Consider the following 17,578-nt stretch of genomic DNA (forward strand, 5'->3'; position numbering starts at 1 on the left):
TCCAATTAATAGATCTATTTATTGATATGTATCTATTACAATATAATATACAGAGGATATATCATTACATGTTATCATTTATTTTAAATAATAATAATAATGATGAGTTTTGTGACTGTTTACTTAGAAAAAATACTTTAATCATGATTTATTTTGTGTGTAAATGGAATGTATTGCTTGATCCCAAAAGATTAATGTGTGATGGATTTCAGGAATTAAATTAAACATCACTAGAGGCAAGTGTGTAGCAGCATTTCAGACATTATAAAGTAGTGTAAGTAGAGTGGGCGCAATCAGACCCTTTCACTTGGTCACCTAGCAGAATGCAGATATGGTTTATTTGTGTGAATACTAGTTTAACCCTTCACTATCAAGCTACTTTTGTTAAATAAAAATGAGAATAACATTTAATTGGAACGTGGGATTTATAGTTAGCATATAAAGACAGTCTAAAACTATATCTTCAAATATTGTCTTTCAGGGGTATTGAAAATAAAAATGTAAATTCTTGCATTTTCCAATTTTTGCATAGCATTAAGGTCACACCGAATTTTTATAGCAGTATAAAAGGCATTTGGGCTGTCCTGTTTATGTTTTTAGCACATGAATAATATGGTGTATTATGCAGGCAGCACATGACATAATTATTTAAAATGTATGTTTGAATGCAGCCTTATTCAGCTTATGGATAGAATGTTCTTCTGGCAAACAACTCATTCTCAAATTCTGCTTAAATGGTGTGAATGTTAGAGGTGCCACATATAATGGATAAGATCACACTATCCGGCACACAGATAATTTGTAGAGATACTATATGAGTCATACAAATCCTCTAAAATGTTGTGTGCAAGCCCCTGTGTTTTTCCAATAAACCCTACTGTGAGCTGATATCACAATGTTTATTAAGCGTCTGGCCTGTGACAGCTTTAGTTGAAGTGGCCTTGACTGTCCTCCAGAGTAGCTTCGTTGAATGCGCTGAAGACCCTCATTGCTAACTTGGATGTGAGTTTCTCCCAAGTGGAGCTCGTAGGTTTAAAAGTGGAGCTTGTAGGTTGAACTATCATCATTAGACTTAAAGATACTTAATGAGTTATGAATTTGCAGTACATTTATACCCATAAGAAGACTGCTCCACCCAAGTATGCCTGACATTGACCCTTAGTCATAGTGTTTAGCATATAGTTCTGAAATTCTTTGAAAGATACTATGGATATTAATTTGAGATTTTGTTAATGAAAGTAGAGATGGCTATAAAGCACAGTATTCACAAATCAATAGTAGAACAGAAAAGCAATGTTAAAAAGCACCCTAATTAAATAACACCTCACAATCCGCTGTCCAGAACAACCTCACAATTTACACCTGGCAAATTAATAAGCTGAATATGAGAATGGAGAACCAAAGATAAACAACTTAGTTAATTGAGTTCACATAGAATTTCAGAATGTGTAGGCATCTTGCAGGACAGACCTTCACTCAATTAGAATAGCTCTCCACAGAGACAATATTTGTATGATTAAACAGCATCTGTCTGCAAGAGGCAAATCTGAATAATTATTATAGCCCTGCACAAGAGGAGAGATCTGAATAATGAGAATCACTCTGCACAAAAAAATCAATAACAGCCAATCCATATTGATTTATCTCTTCAAATACATATTCAGAAAGCAGAAACTAAACATGACCTCCGATCTTCTTATTCAACTCATACATAAACTCTAGCCCTCTCTGTCTGTCAAAATCAAAATCAACATCTCACGAGCAAGGAGAGAATAAAACTTACAAACCAGTGAGAACATGAATTGCTTGATATGTCTTTCAGGGGGTCTTTCAGGATGAGGGGGTCGAGAGCAAATGATAAGAGGTGGTGATCAGAGAGAGGAAATGGAATGTTGCAGAGATTAGATACTGCACATGCATGAGAGAAAATGAGATAGAGGGTATTGCCAGCTACATGGGTGGGAACATTAGCCCACTGCTATAGCCCGAGGGAGGAAGTAACTGAAAGTAATTTAGAGGCTGCTGAGGTCAAAGGTGGGTTAATGGGAATATTAAAGTCTCCGAAATTAGGGATGAAGAGGAAGAGAGGAAGTAGAGTAGCCAGGCAGCAAAGTAAGAGGGGAAGCAGGGGGATGATAAATAACGGCAATGTTAGCAGAGAAGGGTTTGAAAAGGCAAATTGAATGAATTTCAAATGATGGGAAAGAGAGGGAAGGGGGGTGGGCAGAGGTTTGAAGGAGCAGTGAGGTGAGAGGAGAAACCCTACACCTCCACCTTTACATTCAGAATGTCTTGGGTTGTGGGTAAGCTGAAGACCACCAAAGGACTAAGCTGCAGGGGTACCAGTGACAGAGGGGGAGAGCCATGTTTCTGTTAAGGCTAGTAGATCTAGGGAACGAGAGATGAAGAGGTCGTGGACAGCAGTGGATTTTGTAATATTGCAAACAGAGCGTGCATTCCAGAGGGCAGTATTGAAGGAGGATTTAGAGGAAGAGTAACATGAGATGGGTATGAGATTGGTGTAGTTCTTTGAGTTAGTACATGGTTGGTTTGCCGAGATGGGACCAGGGTTTGGAGAGACATCGCCAGCTGATAGGAGCAAATGGATAGAAAGGAAGTGAAGGTGGGAATAGGATTGGAAAGTTTTGTAGGAAGGTATGTATATAGAGGATTTGGGAGGAGTTGGAGGAGATAGGTTGGAAAGGTATATTTAGAGTGCATGGGATGAATAGAGAGGGGAGGGGAGTAAAGTGGAAGTAATGAAGATGGTGTTGCCAGGGACAGGTGAACAGAAGTATAGGGATTCTTTAGTAATGAGAGAAGTTAGTGTGAAAGTGAAAAATAGAAGGGAGAACATTATTTAGAGAAAATTTTGTTGTTGGCATTTGTTTTTTACAATTATCATTTGTTTCCAAAAAACTACACATAGGACATGATTGTCAGCAAATTTAATGTACAGTGAAATATATTTTATTGCATAAAATAGGAGTCATAAACACAAATATTAGCACAAATGAGATTTAGGCCCCAGCATATATCTCAAATCCTATAGAGAATGTTGACATATTATTGGTGATCGTAGCTGATACTTCATATCTTTGCTTGGGAAGTTATCAGTGGCAGCCAAAACTGCAGGTTACACATTCACTTATATAGTGAACCAGCCTGGATGAATGGAAACCTCTTGCAAATATATGACAACTAGTAGCAAGTGGTTCCAAGTATCTGTACCCTGCAGATGTATTTAAAACATATATAGCTGCATGCTTCCTGATAAGTATCTCAACCTTTCCTTGAAGTTTGAGACAAGTGTAGTGGTGTTATAACAAAGGCTTTATTTCTTTTTTATTAAATGTTGCATTTGGCATCATGCAAATAATGTTCAGAATACTCAATACTCACACTGACAGGGCTGCCCCCTTTCACCTCCTTTATATATATTAGCAATTAAAATCAGAAGTAATCAAAAACATTAAGGTCTGTCAAACACCCAAATAGAGAAAGTATGTTAAACCTCTATGCAGACAACATCATGTTGACATTGGAAGACCCAATAAGCTCATTGGAAGTTTTGATTGAAGAACTAGGGAAATACTCTATATTCCCGGGATATAAAATGAACTTGGAAAAATTCACTTAAAAAAAATAAAAAAATTGCAATTATGGTATATTATAGAGGAAAATTGTAAAACGTATATTGCTTAATATGGGCTAAAGATCACATTAAATATCTTGGTATAAACATAACTCCTTGTATAAGTAAATGGTGAAAATTTTACTTTTCTTGAAGGGATAAGATAAATATCCTCAGGGGTTTAAATGCCCTGATAATTAGCTGAAAATAATACATTCTATATTTCTCAAATTCATTTGGAAAGAGAAAAAAATCTCGCATAAATTGGAGAATGTTGGCTCTCAATATAAAACATGGCAGTTTGGGAATGCCTGACATATTTAAATACTACTTAGCAAGTAGACTCAATCATTATTATTATTATTTAAATATCATGCACTAATATCACAAGACGATATATCAAAAAGTGAGAAAATGGTATTATATTGAACAAGATCTTTCTAACATTAAAGATATATCTTCATTATTTTGGAGACATAAGATACCAGGGGATAAAAATAATCAAGTGAAAATTAAATGCTTATACAATACGATAGAAGATTGGAATTTAGAAAGAAATTGCACATAGATAATAAAATCTTTGGCTCTCTTCCATTGAATATTTTAGAATCACCCATAGACAATAATAATTTGAAAAATAAGGGCATTAGGAAAATAAGAGAAATAATAGACCAATATGAGAGGAACGTATTTCCCCCGGCTCCTTTCAGAATATAAAATTCCTAACAAGGAAATATTTAATTATTAAAGACTAGAAGGTATTTGTTTTCGAAATATTTATACACAGGAGGCTCGGAATCTTTAGAATCTTTATTAAAAAGAGATGCATGTTTTTGGTTTCAGTGCTTGTGGGCGATTGAACCCCTTCACTCCCAAAACAGTACATACACAACCTTCCGTTAGTCTTATAATGCAAAGCAATGCAAATTTAACTTAAGTCCATGAATGAGAATGAGAGGTCCCACCCAGGTGGAGGACTAGAAAGGAGTGACCTTGTCTCTAAAAGTGGCATATGTTATCCTATTTGGAAGCAGATCCAAGTGAAAGTAGATGTTTGTTTTTTTGCCACTTGCCTTATCTAGCTAGACAAGAGGGCTTGACCAGGCTCATGGTAATTAGTTTCCAAAATCAGGGATTTACCAGGTATATATGTATTTCTAAAGAAACAAAGTGCCAGAAAGTGTTAACTATTTTGTTTAAAGATATTTTGTTTATTGAGAAATAATATTCAGGGAAACTATAGAATGTTCTACATATTGTCTGCTTTACAGTAGAGACTCACAGGGAAACTATTACTTCTCAGGATTTTTACCATAATGTTTAATTATCTGCTATATTTTACCAATGTGTGTTTGGGAGGTCTGAAATATGAAATTAAATATATAGAAATTCACACAACTGTGTTTAGCGATATCATGAACTGACCTCCTCTGTCTTGACTCACTGGCATTTATTGTTATAAGCTGTTATAAGCCTAGCATGAAGGAAGAGAAACTGTGAAGGAGATTTAACAAAAGTGGTGCAAAAATGCTGCAAACTAAAATGGAACGAGTCGTCAATGGAATGTGTCAACTGGGTCCAGTGATTTTTCTGTGGCGAATTCCCCAGTTTTAGTACTTTGCACTATTTTTCAGAACATACCGCTTTGACCATTTTATGAGTTCCCACTCCAATGAAATATGTGCCCCATGAAATGGATTTTGATGTAAATTACTAAACCTATGACATGCATGTAAAAGAAACTGGAGAAGCACATGGAAGACCTCTAACACATGTTATTCATTGTAATTGTGAAAGAAGAGATTGCTCTGTTTTTAAGAAAAAAAACTATCGCTGTAAAATGTTTTGGAAATTCTCGAGGGTGGGACCATATTATACCAATTCACTTCCTCTATCTTAACGATGTTAGTGTGCCTAGATAAAATATTAGCCAAATGCTCTAGCAGGTTATGGTAATTTAAATGATTTTTACTCATCCTCTATACTTCCGTAAGTAGTTTTTAACATGAGTTGTTCATTTATGACACTATGGCAGGATAGCCTTTGAGCCTATCGATAACCTCTCCTTGAATGACATGCCTACAGGATAAATTATTCTGCCCCAGAGAAAATAAATGTGGGGAAAACACAGTGTGCTTGAAGAAAAGTTAATTTTTTTCCAGCTTGAGAGTGGAAATTCAAAAGTATAAAGAGTGCATGATAAACTTGATGCTATATTTAGCTAGACAAGTGTTATGTTCGGCAGAGTATGTGGAAAAGCATCATTTAACAAGCTACAATCACATAGATTGCTATGTAGGGGCTGTGCTTACATAAACATCAGATTTCTAATGACTTTAACTGCTATGTTGCATGCAAACCAACACCTTTTGAAATGTTTTTAGAGATATTTTTACTACATAAACCACGGAATTCAGAAAGAAATGCTAGCACCTCAGGGGAGCAAACAGATGGACAACATCTTGGCAAATGTTCCCAGCCAACTTTTGAATAATCCAGATTTGGATGACTTGCTTACAGAAATAAAAGAAGAGATTGAACATGATTACCACTCCAGCCTCAGGAAAAATATTGGTAAGATTTAATAGTTAACGAAGTAAGAGTTAGTTATAATAGAATACTATAGTACAGTATTTGACTTATCTAATTGCAAACAGGAAGTGGAACATTTTAGTGCACCAATCCCATGATTCTTTAGTCAAAGAATCTCAATAAATTGTAAATGAAATGAAAGTCTCAAGTCATATTCCATCGAATTTTCTTATGTATAATTGTAAAGTACAACTGTCATAACTATTTAAAAAAAAAAAATGTTAATTAAATGTAAAGGGCTACTTCAAACATCACAGTCATTTAAGCCACCTCTTTAGAAACAAGTTGGCACTTTATTTGGGTCCCTGTCATGCACTGATGCTCCCTGGTAGTCCAGTGATGTACATCTGGCTTCTGCAGAGCCTTGGCCATCAACATTCATTAGCCAGAGCATCAGCTGACCACACTGAACCAATGACTGTCATTCTGTGCAACAAAGGTTCTGGGCTAGCTGCTGACTCTCTTATAATGATGTCAGAGGTGACGTTACACCTCTAGCAGCAGAGATGTCTTTGAGTGTTGTTACATTCATGTGTTAAAATATACCTAATAATTATGATATGTGCTGTCAAGAGGGGTTGACAAACACGTTTTTTTGTTTAAAAGACCCTCATTAAATAAGCAATCAACATACCTATTTTACAAAATAACATTCCATGCAAAGTCCATGAAGTTCAGCACTTAACACATGATTGTGGCTGATAGTCCACATTATGCCCGAGATCAAAACATTCTAAATATAATTATTAAGAGGGGAACTTTTTTCTTTTTTTTTTTTAAATGCTCAGATTTCTCCCTGGTTTAGCAAACTGCTATTAATAATTCTCAAATAGCGATAACACTATATATATATATATACATATATATATCCTGCTGTGCTAATGATATGTGTTGTATTTAACAACTAAATCTGTGACATGGGTACATATGACTGTGCATATGTACATATATGCACAGTCATATCTTTAGATACAGTATTATTCTTTATTCATTCCACTTGGGTTGTCCTTCTTGTAAATTGAGACTGACAGGCCAAACTTTGATTGATGAATTAGGTACTGAACCAGCTGATTAATTATCATATAGGTCATTTTCAATGCAATGCCTGAGTTTTTGTCAAATTTAAATGCAAGAAAATTACAGGATCCGAGATGACAGGTAAAAAAACACAATGCCTATTGAAATTTATAGTATACATCCCAAGTCATTAAAGCTCTTGACCTATTTACAGGCAGTCGAGTTAAAATTACAAATCGACCACATCAAAGCCCAATTTATAACATAAAGTGAAATTCTTCCCAAATTATGTTTGTCAGGAATGAAGCTTCAAATTCCGCATAGTATTGACGAGACTGAAATTATTTAAAATTAATCTGCCTTTTCTTATTTCTGCTTAATAAAATGATTCTTTCAGTTCTCTATCTTCTATCTGATTCATATGCAAGGTTAAATTAAAGCACCGACAGATGATGTTCACAATAATTTATCACTATTGCAACAATTAGTAGCAATAAATAATACATCCAACTCTGAATCCGTCAAGTAACTAGCAAAGAAACAGATTTTAAATTGCAAAGAAAGTGAAACTTGTAGCCTTACGTTATTCATTGTAATTCTAATTTAAAATGTTTCCAATGTCTGCTTTGTTTTTCAGTTGATTATATTTTAAAAGACCCAGAAGAGAAAGAAAGGCTGTTTATTGCCAGCACACCTCCCAGTTACCCTATTCGAGTAATCCGTGCCCCAGTCCCTTGGCACACATCCTGCAGAGATGCCAAAAACTGGACTGAAGAACACCTCTTCATGGTGAATCCAATGATGTTGTCTCTGCAAGATCTCTGGCACCAACAGTAAGAGACTATTGCAAATGCTGAGATGTAAACACCATAGATAAAATAAAGTGACAGCTGAATATAATAACTAAAAGATAGTTTTATATAAAACACGCCTCGCAGTGCACAGCACAGATTTTATTGCTTTTTGTTTATTAAAAAAAAGTATTTAGAGATAAACTGAAAATATTAAAAAAAAGTGCTGATAGATTATTTCACTATGTCCAAGACAGTTGAATGAGTACATTTATTTTATTTTATATGCGTTAAATGCTACTAAAGAGTAGTCTCTCTCCAAATTATTCGATTTTCTTTATTGTGTAATGAAGTACACACGATAGGAAGACACTATGTTTTGTTTGGCATATTTAAACAAGCTCCAGATATTAAAGCACTACAATTCCCATGAACCTTTGTCAGCAAGCAACAAAGCAAATGGTTGTCAACCATTCGTGGGAATTGTGGTTTTTGTTTGTTTCTTTCTTTTCTTACGTTTTTCTTACGTTTTTCTTATGTCTTTACTGAAGCAATACTGTTTCTTTATCTCTTTTCATATTCTTATTAAGATATGTGAAAATGAATAGGAACCCATCAGTTGTTCATAATATGGCATGTGCTTTGCTAGCGATTTAGAGTGGATCGATACTGAAAAAAAATATTTATTCTCTTGAAACCAGCTTTGATAATGCTTTCAAGGAAATCAATAATACAAGATAATTTAGTGTTTAGAAACCTTTGATTGTATAGGTCTGACGTATTATTCAGATATGTGAGGGTACTGTATTCCCAACATGTTCATGGACTTTTTAAACCATTAATTATAAGTGTTCTTTTTGTTAATAATTGGTATATTCCCCTGTTTACCTTTCATCAAAGAAACAACAATGCTTACAATTACGTTCAATTTATATAAAAAAAAAATCAATATCTGATAAAGTAAAAAACTACCATTGGGGACAACCATTAGTTGTCCCCAATGGGGACAACTAATTACATCTCTATTCTGATTGGCTAAAATCAACAACCAATCAAAATAAAGTGTTTTTTTGCAATTGTTTCATGTTGTTCCCTGTTTATCCCTGAGCAAAAATAAACTGCATGGAATTTATGCAGAGCTTGCCCTTATGGGGTCCATGTTGGTTGCTGTGTATGGATAAGCCATTTAGCCATCATCAGCTAAATGGCCAAGGTTGCTCAGCTTACCCTGCAAACAAGTTGTCCAACTGTTTCATTTGTTCCTATGTGTCACCTCCATCTCAGAGTGTCAAATAATTTCAATGGGATAGAAGGTATATCCAGTAGATTAGATGATTTGTAGTCTAGTACACTGTTTCAACCCAGGCATTTGGAAGAACATATAAATAAGAGATGCTTCTATCACTCTGTTTTGATGGCTAGTTAGTCTTCTCTTATGCTCAAAGGTAAGATGCATTGTCACTTTAGTCCTTTATCTGTATCCACTGCTGAGAGCTAAATGGATTGAAACTGTCGACAGGACATCTTTCATTTGGTGAAATGAAATGTTGGGCTTTTTTTTAATGACTCACCCATAAGAATTATTCATAGCAACCTTTCAATATTAGGGAAAAAGTTGATTTCATTGTATTTCTGTTCAATTTGTAGATTTGCTGACTTAAGGTTTGTTCGAACAAAGGATCTGCTCACTGGCAATTTGCCTCTACTTCCCGCTGAATTTGAAGAGCTGGTTCACAACCATTGTCTGGAAGCACGTACCACATTACGAAATAAGTATGTTGATTTTATACCTCATTGAGCTGTATTAGCATTGTATGTATGTGCCTAATGACACCGATAAACCCTTCAATTACATACAACACAAGTGCGCTAATATTGGCATCTATTATTTGTGATCGTTTATCCTATTGCTAGCTAGAAATGGGATACACTTCATTGTTTTCCGAACGGCTATGACATTAACCTTCAAACACTATTGGATATTTGAGATTGAACAACACATTACCACTGTTGCACTGTTGTAGGTAACCACATGGAAATGTACACAATGCAAATAATTGACTAAACGTTAAGCCATGGGCTTGTCTAATGGATTGACAAACCTTTATATAACATCTTTGTATATAATAAGCTAAGCATGGAATAAGCAAAGGAATCTCTTAGCAACGATATCAAATGCGATTTCAGGATTTATATATTTAAAGTGACTCACACTTTTTTGGTTCTTTGGATTGCAAAATTTTGTCCAAAATGCTTGAGGTGGAAAAAAAGTCTACAGTCGATATGACTGCCTAGAACGTAAGCCTCCCCCAAGGCTAGTCCTTAATCATTCACTTATTCAAAGAAACAAGTATTGGACAAGTAAATATAATGTGATATTGCCTAAAACAAGCAAAGTAAGTGATCTTCATTATCATGTTCTAGAGATACTTACTTATATTGTCATGTTCTATAAGAATCAAAGTAAGTGTAATGAACCATGGCAAACAAAGAGAAGGAAGGGGTTGACTAGTGATGTCATTAAATTTCATGGAATGATGTGTCTTATCGTGTGAGATGCTTAAAGTCTGGATATGGCTAGTCTGTTGTATCTAATTTTTGTTTAATGCAGGTGGATACCAGCTTGCGCCTCTCTCTTTATAAGTCATAAGGATAAATGGATGCATTTAGTTCCCCAGAATGACTACAATTCTCTGGTCCGAGTGGAAGAATTTTTTGCATGCGTTTCGTCCTTGATGTCTTTGCAGCTACGTGAAATGGTGATCAATTCTCTTCAAGACATGCTTTCTTTTTTCAGTATACACAAGGTAATTAAACTGCAGGCTATGCGTTAAGTACAGGATCAGTTTCAGTGTTCTTGTTACGGACAAACATAACAAACCGAATAATTCCAGACATATGAATAACACAGCCAGCCCTGTGAATATTCTATTAATGAATATATATTTTTTCTCAACAATCCAAATAGTTTTTTTTTTCTCATACCATTTCATTACACCTCCAGAGTCCATCAGAAAAATGCCTCCACTAATTGCCTTCTTACATTTTCTGCATATTGCCTGTTTTTTGGTAGATTTCTAAAGAAAGCTAAAAAATAATTAGGAGGAATTTCAAGTTTTTACATAGGGTCCTCTTTACTAAACAGTGCGTTGTAGTTTAGCGTAAAAAGCTCCTGGGTTTTTATGTTTAAGAGATCAAGAAATGCCAGAGATATGTCTTAAATCAATGCATCATTTTACAAACTCCTTGCTGTCATTAAAGGAACACTATAGTCACCTAAATTACTTTAGCTAAATAAAGCAGTTTTAGTGTATAGATAATTCCCCTGCAATTCCACTGCTCAATTCACTGTCATTTAGGAGTTAAATCACTTTGTTTCTGTTTATGCAGCCCTAGACACACCTCCCCTGGCTATGATTGACGGAGCATGCATGAAAAAAAAACTGGTTTCACTTTCAAACAGATGTAATTTACCTTAAATAATTATATCTCAATCTCTAAATTGAACTTTAATCACATACAGGAGGCTCTTGCAGGGTCTAGCAAGCTATTAACATAGCAGGGGATAAGAAAATCTTAATTAAACAGAACTTGCAATAAAGAAAGCCTAAATAGGGCTCTCTTTACAGGAAGTGTTTATGTAAGGCTGTGCAAGTCACATGCAGAGAGGTGTGACTAGGGTTCATAAACAAAGGGATCTAACTCCTAAATGGCAGAGGATTGAGCAGTGAGGCTGCAGGGGCATGTTTTATACACCAAAACTGGTTCATTCAGCTAAAGTTGTTCAGGTGACTATAGTGTCCCTTTAACACTATTTGTTACAGTATTAATGCAAAGGTATCTGTGACATTTAATGAAACCTGGGATCTGACAAAGTATCATTCAGCGAAAAGTATATGGGTATAAGTATACTAGCTAAACTCCCGTGAAAAAATGTATTAATAAATTCAATATATTAAGCTAAGCATAGAATATGCAAATTAATCGCTTGACAACAATATCAAATAGGTTTTATAATGGGTGATGGAACAGATTTATGTCTAGTCCAATTCTATATTTCTATTAAAGTATCTGTGCAGATTGCATTGCATTGAGTTTATTCTATAGCCCTTTGGGACTTATATATTTACTACATAAGGGAATTTTCTATGAGTATATTTGTACTACTATACTATTATGAGAGAGTCTCAATCCCTAAATATTATGTATGTTTGACATACTCAATACAGGGGTTCTCTTTGTCATGGTTCCTGGCATCTCTGCCGGCGTGGCTGCACTCAAGCTAAGTAAGAGATGTTTCAAACTTACCTTGGGCTCGGCGGGCAGCTAACCGGTCTCCCTCCGTTCAGGTCCCCAGCAGCTGCAATGTTCTTAAGATCGGGCTTTTATAAGAAACTTGCCTTCGCCCACATCAAAGATGGCGCCGACGTACATGCGGCGTCACGTCATAGACGCGCATGCACGTTTTGGGGTCAGAGGTCAGAGACAGCCAATTACATCATAAGGAGGGTTATTTAAACTCAAATTACCTTTTTGTCAGTGCCCTGTCATGGTTTCCACTAGCTGGTTATCTGAGTGTGTTCCTGATTGCGTTTTCTTTTGACTTTGGCTTCGTTTTGACTTCACGGATTTCGGGTATCCTTGACTTCTGGCTTGCCTCATCGTTGTGTCTAATTCTGTGTCCCTGACCTCGGCAAGTATTTTGACTATTCTGCGGTAGTGATGTACTGAACTGTTCGCTGGCGAATAGTTCCCGGCGAACATAGCGTGTTCGCGTTTGCCACGGCGGGCGAACACATGCGCAGTTCGATCCGCCTCCTATTCGTCATCATTGAGTAAACTTTGACCCTGTGCCTCACAGTCAGCAGACACATTCCAGACAATCAGCAGCAGACCCTCCCTTCCAGACCCTCCCACCTGCTGTACAGCATCCATTTTAGATTCATTCTGAAGCTGCATTCTTAGATAGAGGAGGGAAAGTGTAGCTGTTCGCGAACCGAAAATTTTGTGTTCGCGACATCACTAATATACAATAGCTGGACTAACAAACAAACAACATTAGCCTCGGGATCAGGATAGAGAATGTAGGTTTCGACATAAATGTAGAGGAAGGTTGAATTTAAGAACATCAGTATTCTGGCATTTTTATTACTACAATCTGCAAGTGCTTTGTACAGCTAATCTGCTGCCCGCAGGTGATCTCTTCACAAAATATCCAAAATCAAACATCTGAAGAATGAAGCATTCTTCAAAATATCAATCAAATGCACAGTTTTGTAATTACACTTAGTGAGTCTTCAATTAACTTATATTATGGGGGAAAAAAAGCATCCCTGTTTTATACACAGATCTGCAAAAAATATATAATTTACATGTTTTGGTGACACCACTAAGAGAAACGAACAGTGCCCTAGAGCACTATTTCCTAATCCAGTTCTTAAGGCTCACCAATGATCCAGGTTTTGACAGTATAACTGCTGAAACAGAACTGGGAAATGTCTGAACCCTACACTGATGGTGTGCCTGAGGACAGGGTGGGGAACCACAACTCTAGAGATTTGATAATGGTTGGATAAGAATTCCTGGGCAAATTTAGTACACTCCTAGGTAAGGGAAGACGAAACCCTTAATGGGACACAATAGTCACCAAAACAACTTTATCTTAATGAAGCAGTTTTGGTGTATAGTTCATGCCCCTGCAGTCTCACTGCTCAATCCTCTGCCATTTGGGAGTTAAATCCCTTTGTTTATACAGCCCTGGGCACACCTCCCTGCATGTGACTAACACAGCCTTCCTAAACACTTCCTATAACGAGTCATCTAATGTTTACACTTGATTGTCAATTCTGTTTAAATCAGAATTTTGTACCTCCTGCTCTGTTAATAACTTCCTAGACTCTGTGGGAGCCTTGTGTGTGTAATTAAGGTTCATTTTACAGAGCAAAAGATAAAACAAAACATTAAAGTAAGTTATATCTGATTGAAAGTGAAACCATTTTTTGATGAAGGCTGTGTGAGTCACAGCTAGGGGAGGTGTGTCTAGGGCTGCATAAACAGAAACAAAAGAGATTTAACACCTGTATGGCAGAGAATTAGGCTGTGAGACGTCAGAGGCACGATCTATACCACTTCATTAAGCTAAAGTTGTTTTGGTGACTATAGTTTCCCTTTAAGGTGAAAAACTTGTCCATAAAGAATATCATAGATGTCTATTATTTCTAGCTTATTTGTATTATATTTTTGAACTGTGTGTATTGTTTTTCCTTTTTTAATGTACAGGATGGAAATGATTTTGGAGATATATATGATGACATGAAATTCTTCATTCCTCAAGTTCTTATAATCAAGCTAAAAACTGAAGAACCCAAAATTGCATTTGATCCAATGTTGGAGGAATGTTGGAATCTAATAAAACGCTGTTTTTACAAAATTATACAGAGTGCAGAAGGAATTCCAAAAGTAAGTTATAACCAGTTATTAAAGTTAAATGTTGAACGGATGAATGGATTAAAATAGAAAGAAATGCACTTTTAACTGTGCTGGCATTTATACTTTTGGTTTTTATTATAATTTTGGGCTGCTGAGCCGTTTTGGTACAGTTTATATAGAATGCAAATTGCATATAGTTTTATACAAGATGATGGATTTGCTTGGACTAAAGTAATTTTATATGCTTGGAAAAATCTTTGTAATATAGTTTAATTAATTCACATTTTATATATATTTTTTTCCCATTAACTTGAAAACACTTTCTAATCAGCATTATAATTTAGACCGTATATAGCATTGTTATCTTCTTGTAAACCAAATACGGAGCTTAAATTCCTAGAAATATTACAACAAAGAAAAGCAATTGAAAAGTATCCATATGTATGAGTCTAGGATAGACCTCATGAGATTTTAAATGCAATTTAATTAGTTTGCTTGCCCTTTAACATAGGTAGAAGGGAGCCTTTTTCCTGGACTTCAAGTGGACAATACAAACCTGAGGTCCGTCAAACAAGAGGAGTCTTTAGTTTCGGAATTTATCAGCCAAACACTGGAAATATTCAACAAGAACTTTGTTGGGCCCCAGAAGTGAGTTTTGATTTCTTGACATAAATTGTTACTTTTAATCAAATTTAGGAACAAAGACAGTAAGAAAACGCTTTATATATGGGCAGTAGAGGGTTTAAAAAAAACATTTGTTAAATTACTTTGTGACACTGTGTTTTATTCAATTTTTTTATTTTTGTTTTTTTAATACTATTTTAACAGACATAATTATTGTTTAATGCATGTGTCCCGATACAGTGAATAGATATAATGGTAATAGGCCTGTCAGGCTTAGCCTGGTTCATTCAGGGGAATTGGTCTTCTTGCTGAATCAGGATTTCAGATGCTGGTAGAGTCTTTACAGGTGTTTGTTCTCAAAACTGGGATTTGTTCAGAACTGACAAGAGAGTTGCAAATTGTAAGCCAAAATAACTGAGCAGTGAAAACAACTTGGCGTTTGTTTATTTGCAAATGACCAATTTTGGCCTAAAACCTACGGTTTCCTTGTCACAGCTATCAGCAGACTTGGAAGAGGCATATAGTGAGAAATGTGCGGGGTCAAAGTCCATCAGTAATATTAAAGTATAGACTGACTAAACCAGGAACGCTTTGCAAGCAAGAGAACAAGGGTCCTCCATTTTGCTTACAGAGCTGGTAGGGAATTTCTCACCCACGATGCAAGCACTACTGGATCTCTAAATTGTTGGTCACATGGGTACGGTTGAGACACCTTTTCAGGTGTAGGTGGCTGCCCAAGTAGTCTGAGAGGCAGATTGCTATCTGAGAATTTTATTTGATGGAGCCTAGACTTGAGATAAAGCAAGGGATGGCATTCAGGTGAGTATCTGAGATTTTGGGAGTGCAAAGTTTAGTGGTGGACACTACAAAAGATATTGTAGGCAATCAATGGAACACTAATTTGGTTTGATATACCTCAGGTCATAAAACTGTTCAAAGTAACTGGGGCCATTTAAGGAGACTTTAAACCTTGGGTCACTGAGACAAATCACAGTTTTATTTTACACCAATACATTTTAAGATATGAGCATAGTCTCACTCATACACATTCATATTCATGTTGGCATCATCAGACTGAATCTGGTTTCAGAGGAAAATGTGTCCAGTCCACGTATGTGTGTTTATATTGTAAGCATGCAGTGAAAGCATTCCCTATATTGGCTGGATTCCGAATTAAATTTGTGAGGGCACCTATCCATGCTGATGGCATGAATGTCAGTGGGACAGAATGATATGCTCACATCATGAAATGAAAATAGTGAGAGGATGGCGTTCAACTTCAAAACACTATACAGAACCCTTAAAATATTCAACATTGTATGTGCAATGTGTATCCATTAAAATAATCATGCTGTTCTTTTATGCAGAGTAATTCTGGCCTAGATTTGGATATAATGTTTGTATTATTTATTTTTGCCATGTGTTGGCTGCGCGAATAAGCAGAATTTATCAAATGTCTCTGAGTAGAATGTATAAATGGTTTCTGTAAATTAAAAAAAACAAGCAAACAATGTTACTACAGTAATAAGCCATGTGTGTTATGTCTGCTCTTTTCTATCAGGTATTTAAATGTTTACAAGAAATACAATGACCTCTTAAATAAGAAAGCTCAGCAGGATGTTAACACGTTTCTACGGGAGGAACATTCACTGCAGGCATTTACCAAGGTAACGAGAAATCATTACGATATCAACAGCGATTACAAGTACGGACTGTACAATGTCTTTCTGACCTTAATTGTGTTTACGTTCTGTTTATGAGTCACATGAGCAACCCATAAACAACAGCATTTTAATCCCTGGACCATATCATATTATTAAAATTACCAGCTTGATGCATTGTAAAAGAGGTTGGTTGTGGAAAGCATATTTATTAAATTTGTTACATACACCTTATTTATACCTATCAACCATACTAAGGCAATTCGTACAGTGCTCATCTAGCCCAGCCGCTGGCCAATTCAGTTTGACCTTACAGCTAAACTGAACGTGGTTGGTCAGCACTTAACCCTGCAAAATGCAGACACCCCCAAATGTCTCAACTCAAAAGCAATGTGAAAACTTCACAGGTAAGAGGTGTTTTCCCCAAACCACACTTCCAAGCCTAATCTACAGCTTTAGAAAATCAACCTCTTGCTAACCATATCACTTGTACTAAGTAGGGTTAGATGTTTGCTGGTCAGTAAAAACAAAATCAAATAGAGTATATGTTCTATGTTTGATCAGGTGTGGTTTGACATCATTTTAAATAGCTGCAACTAAATGGTGGTCTTGATATCCACAGAAAATTGATAACCTAAGACAGCTACAGAGAGAGATCGCCTCCATGCACATTACAGTTCCATTGGCCATGTTCTGTCTGGATGCATCAAGACTGAATGAGGATCTCTGCGCCAGAGCCCAAAACCTGAAAGATCGTCTGATCCAGTTTAAAGTGGATGAAAACCGAGAGCTCAATAAAGGGTAATCTAGCTTACACACAACGGTTAAGG

The 17,578-nt window shown here is 35.9% G+C and overlaps 1 protein-coding gene across 1 annotated transcript in view; it reads left to right on the top strand.

Moving 5' to 3' along the window:
• DNAH3 (dynein axonemal heavy chain 3) overlaps positions 1 to 17,578 on the top strand; it is a 355,798-nt gene that overhangs the window by 102,252 nt on the left and 235,968 nt on the right. Inside the window, exons 7-14 of the mRNA XM_063430376.1 lie at positions 6,019 to 6,208; positions 7,881 to 8,076; positions 9,682 to 9,807; positions 10,646 to 10,841; positions 14,314 to 14,493; positions 14,975 to 15,111; positions 16,649 to 16,754; positions 17,371 to 17,549. Coding sequence (XP_063286446.1) covers positions 6,019 to 6,208; positions 7,881 to 8,076; positions 9,682 to 9,807; positions 10,646 to 10,841; positions 14,314 to 14,493; positions 14,975 to 15,111; positions 16,649 to 16,754; positions 17,371 to 17,549 — 1,310 coding nt within the window. The remainder of the gene's footprint in view (positions 1 to 6,018; positions 6,209 to 7,880; positions 8,077 to 9,681; positions 9,808 to 10,645; positions 10,842 to 14,313; positions 14,494 to 14,974; positions 15,112 to 16,648; positions 16,755 to 17,370; positions 17,550 to 17,578) is intronic.

Source organism: Pelobates fuscus, chromosome 8, assembly GCF_036172605.1.
Source record: "Pelobates fuscus isolate aPelFus1 chromosome 8, aPelFus1.pri, whole genome shotgun sequence".
Taxonomy (NCBI): Eukaryota; Metazoa; Chordata; class Amphibia; order Anura; family Pelobatidae; genus Pelobates; species Pelobates fuscus.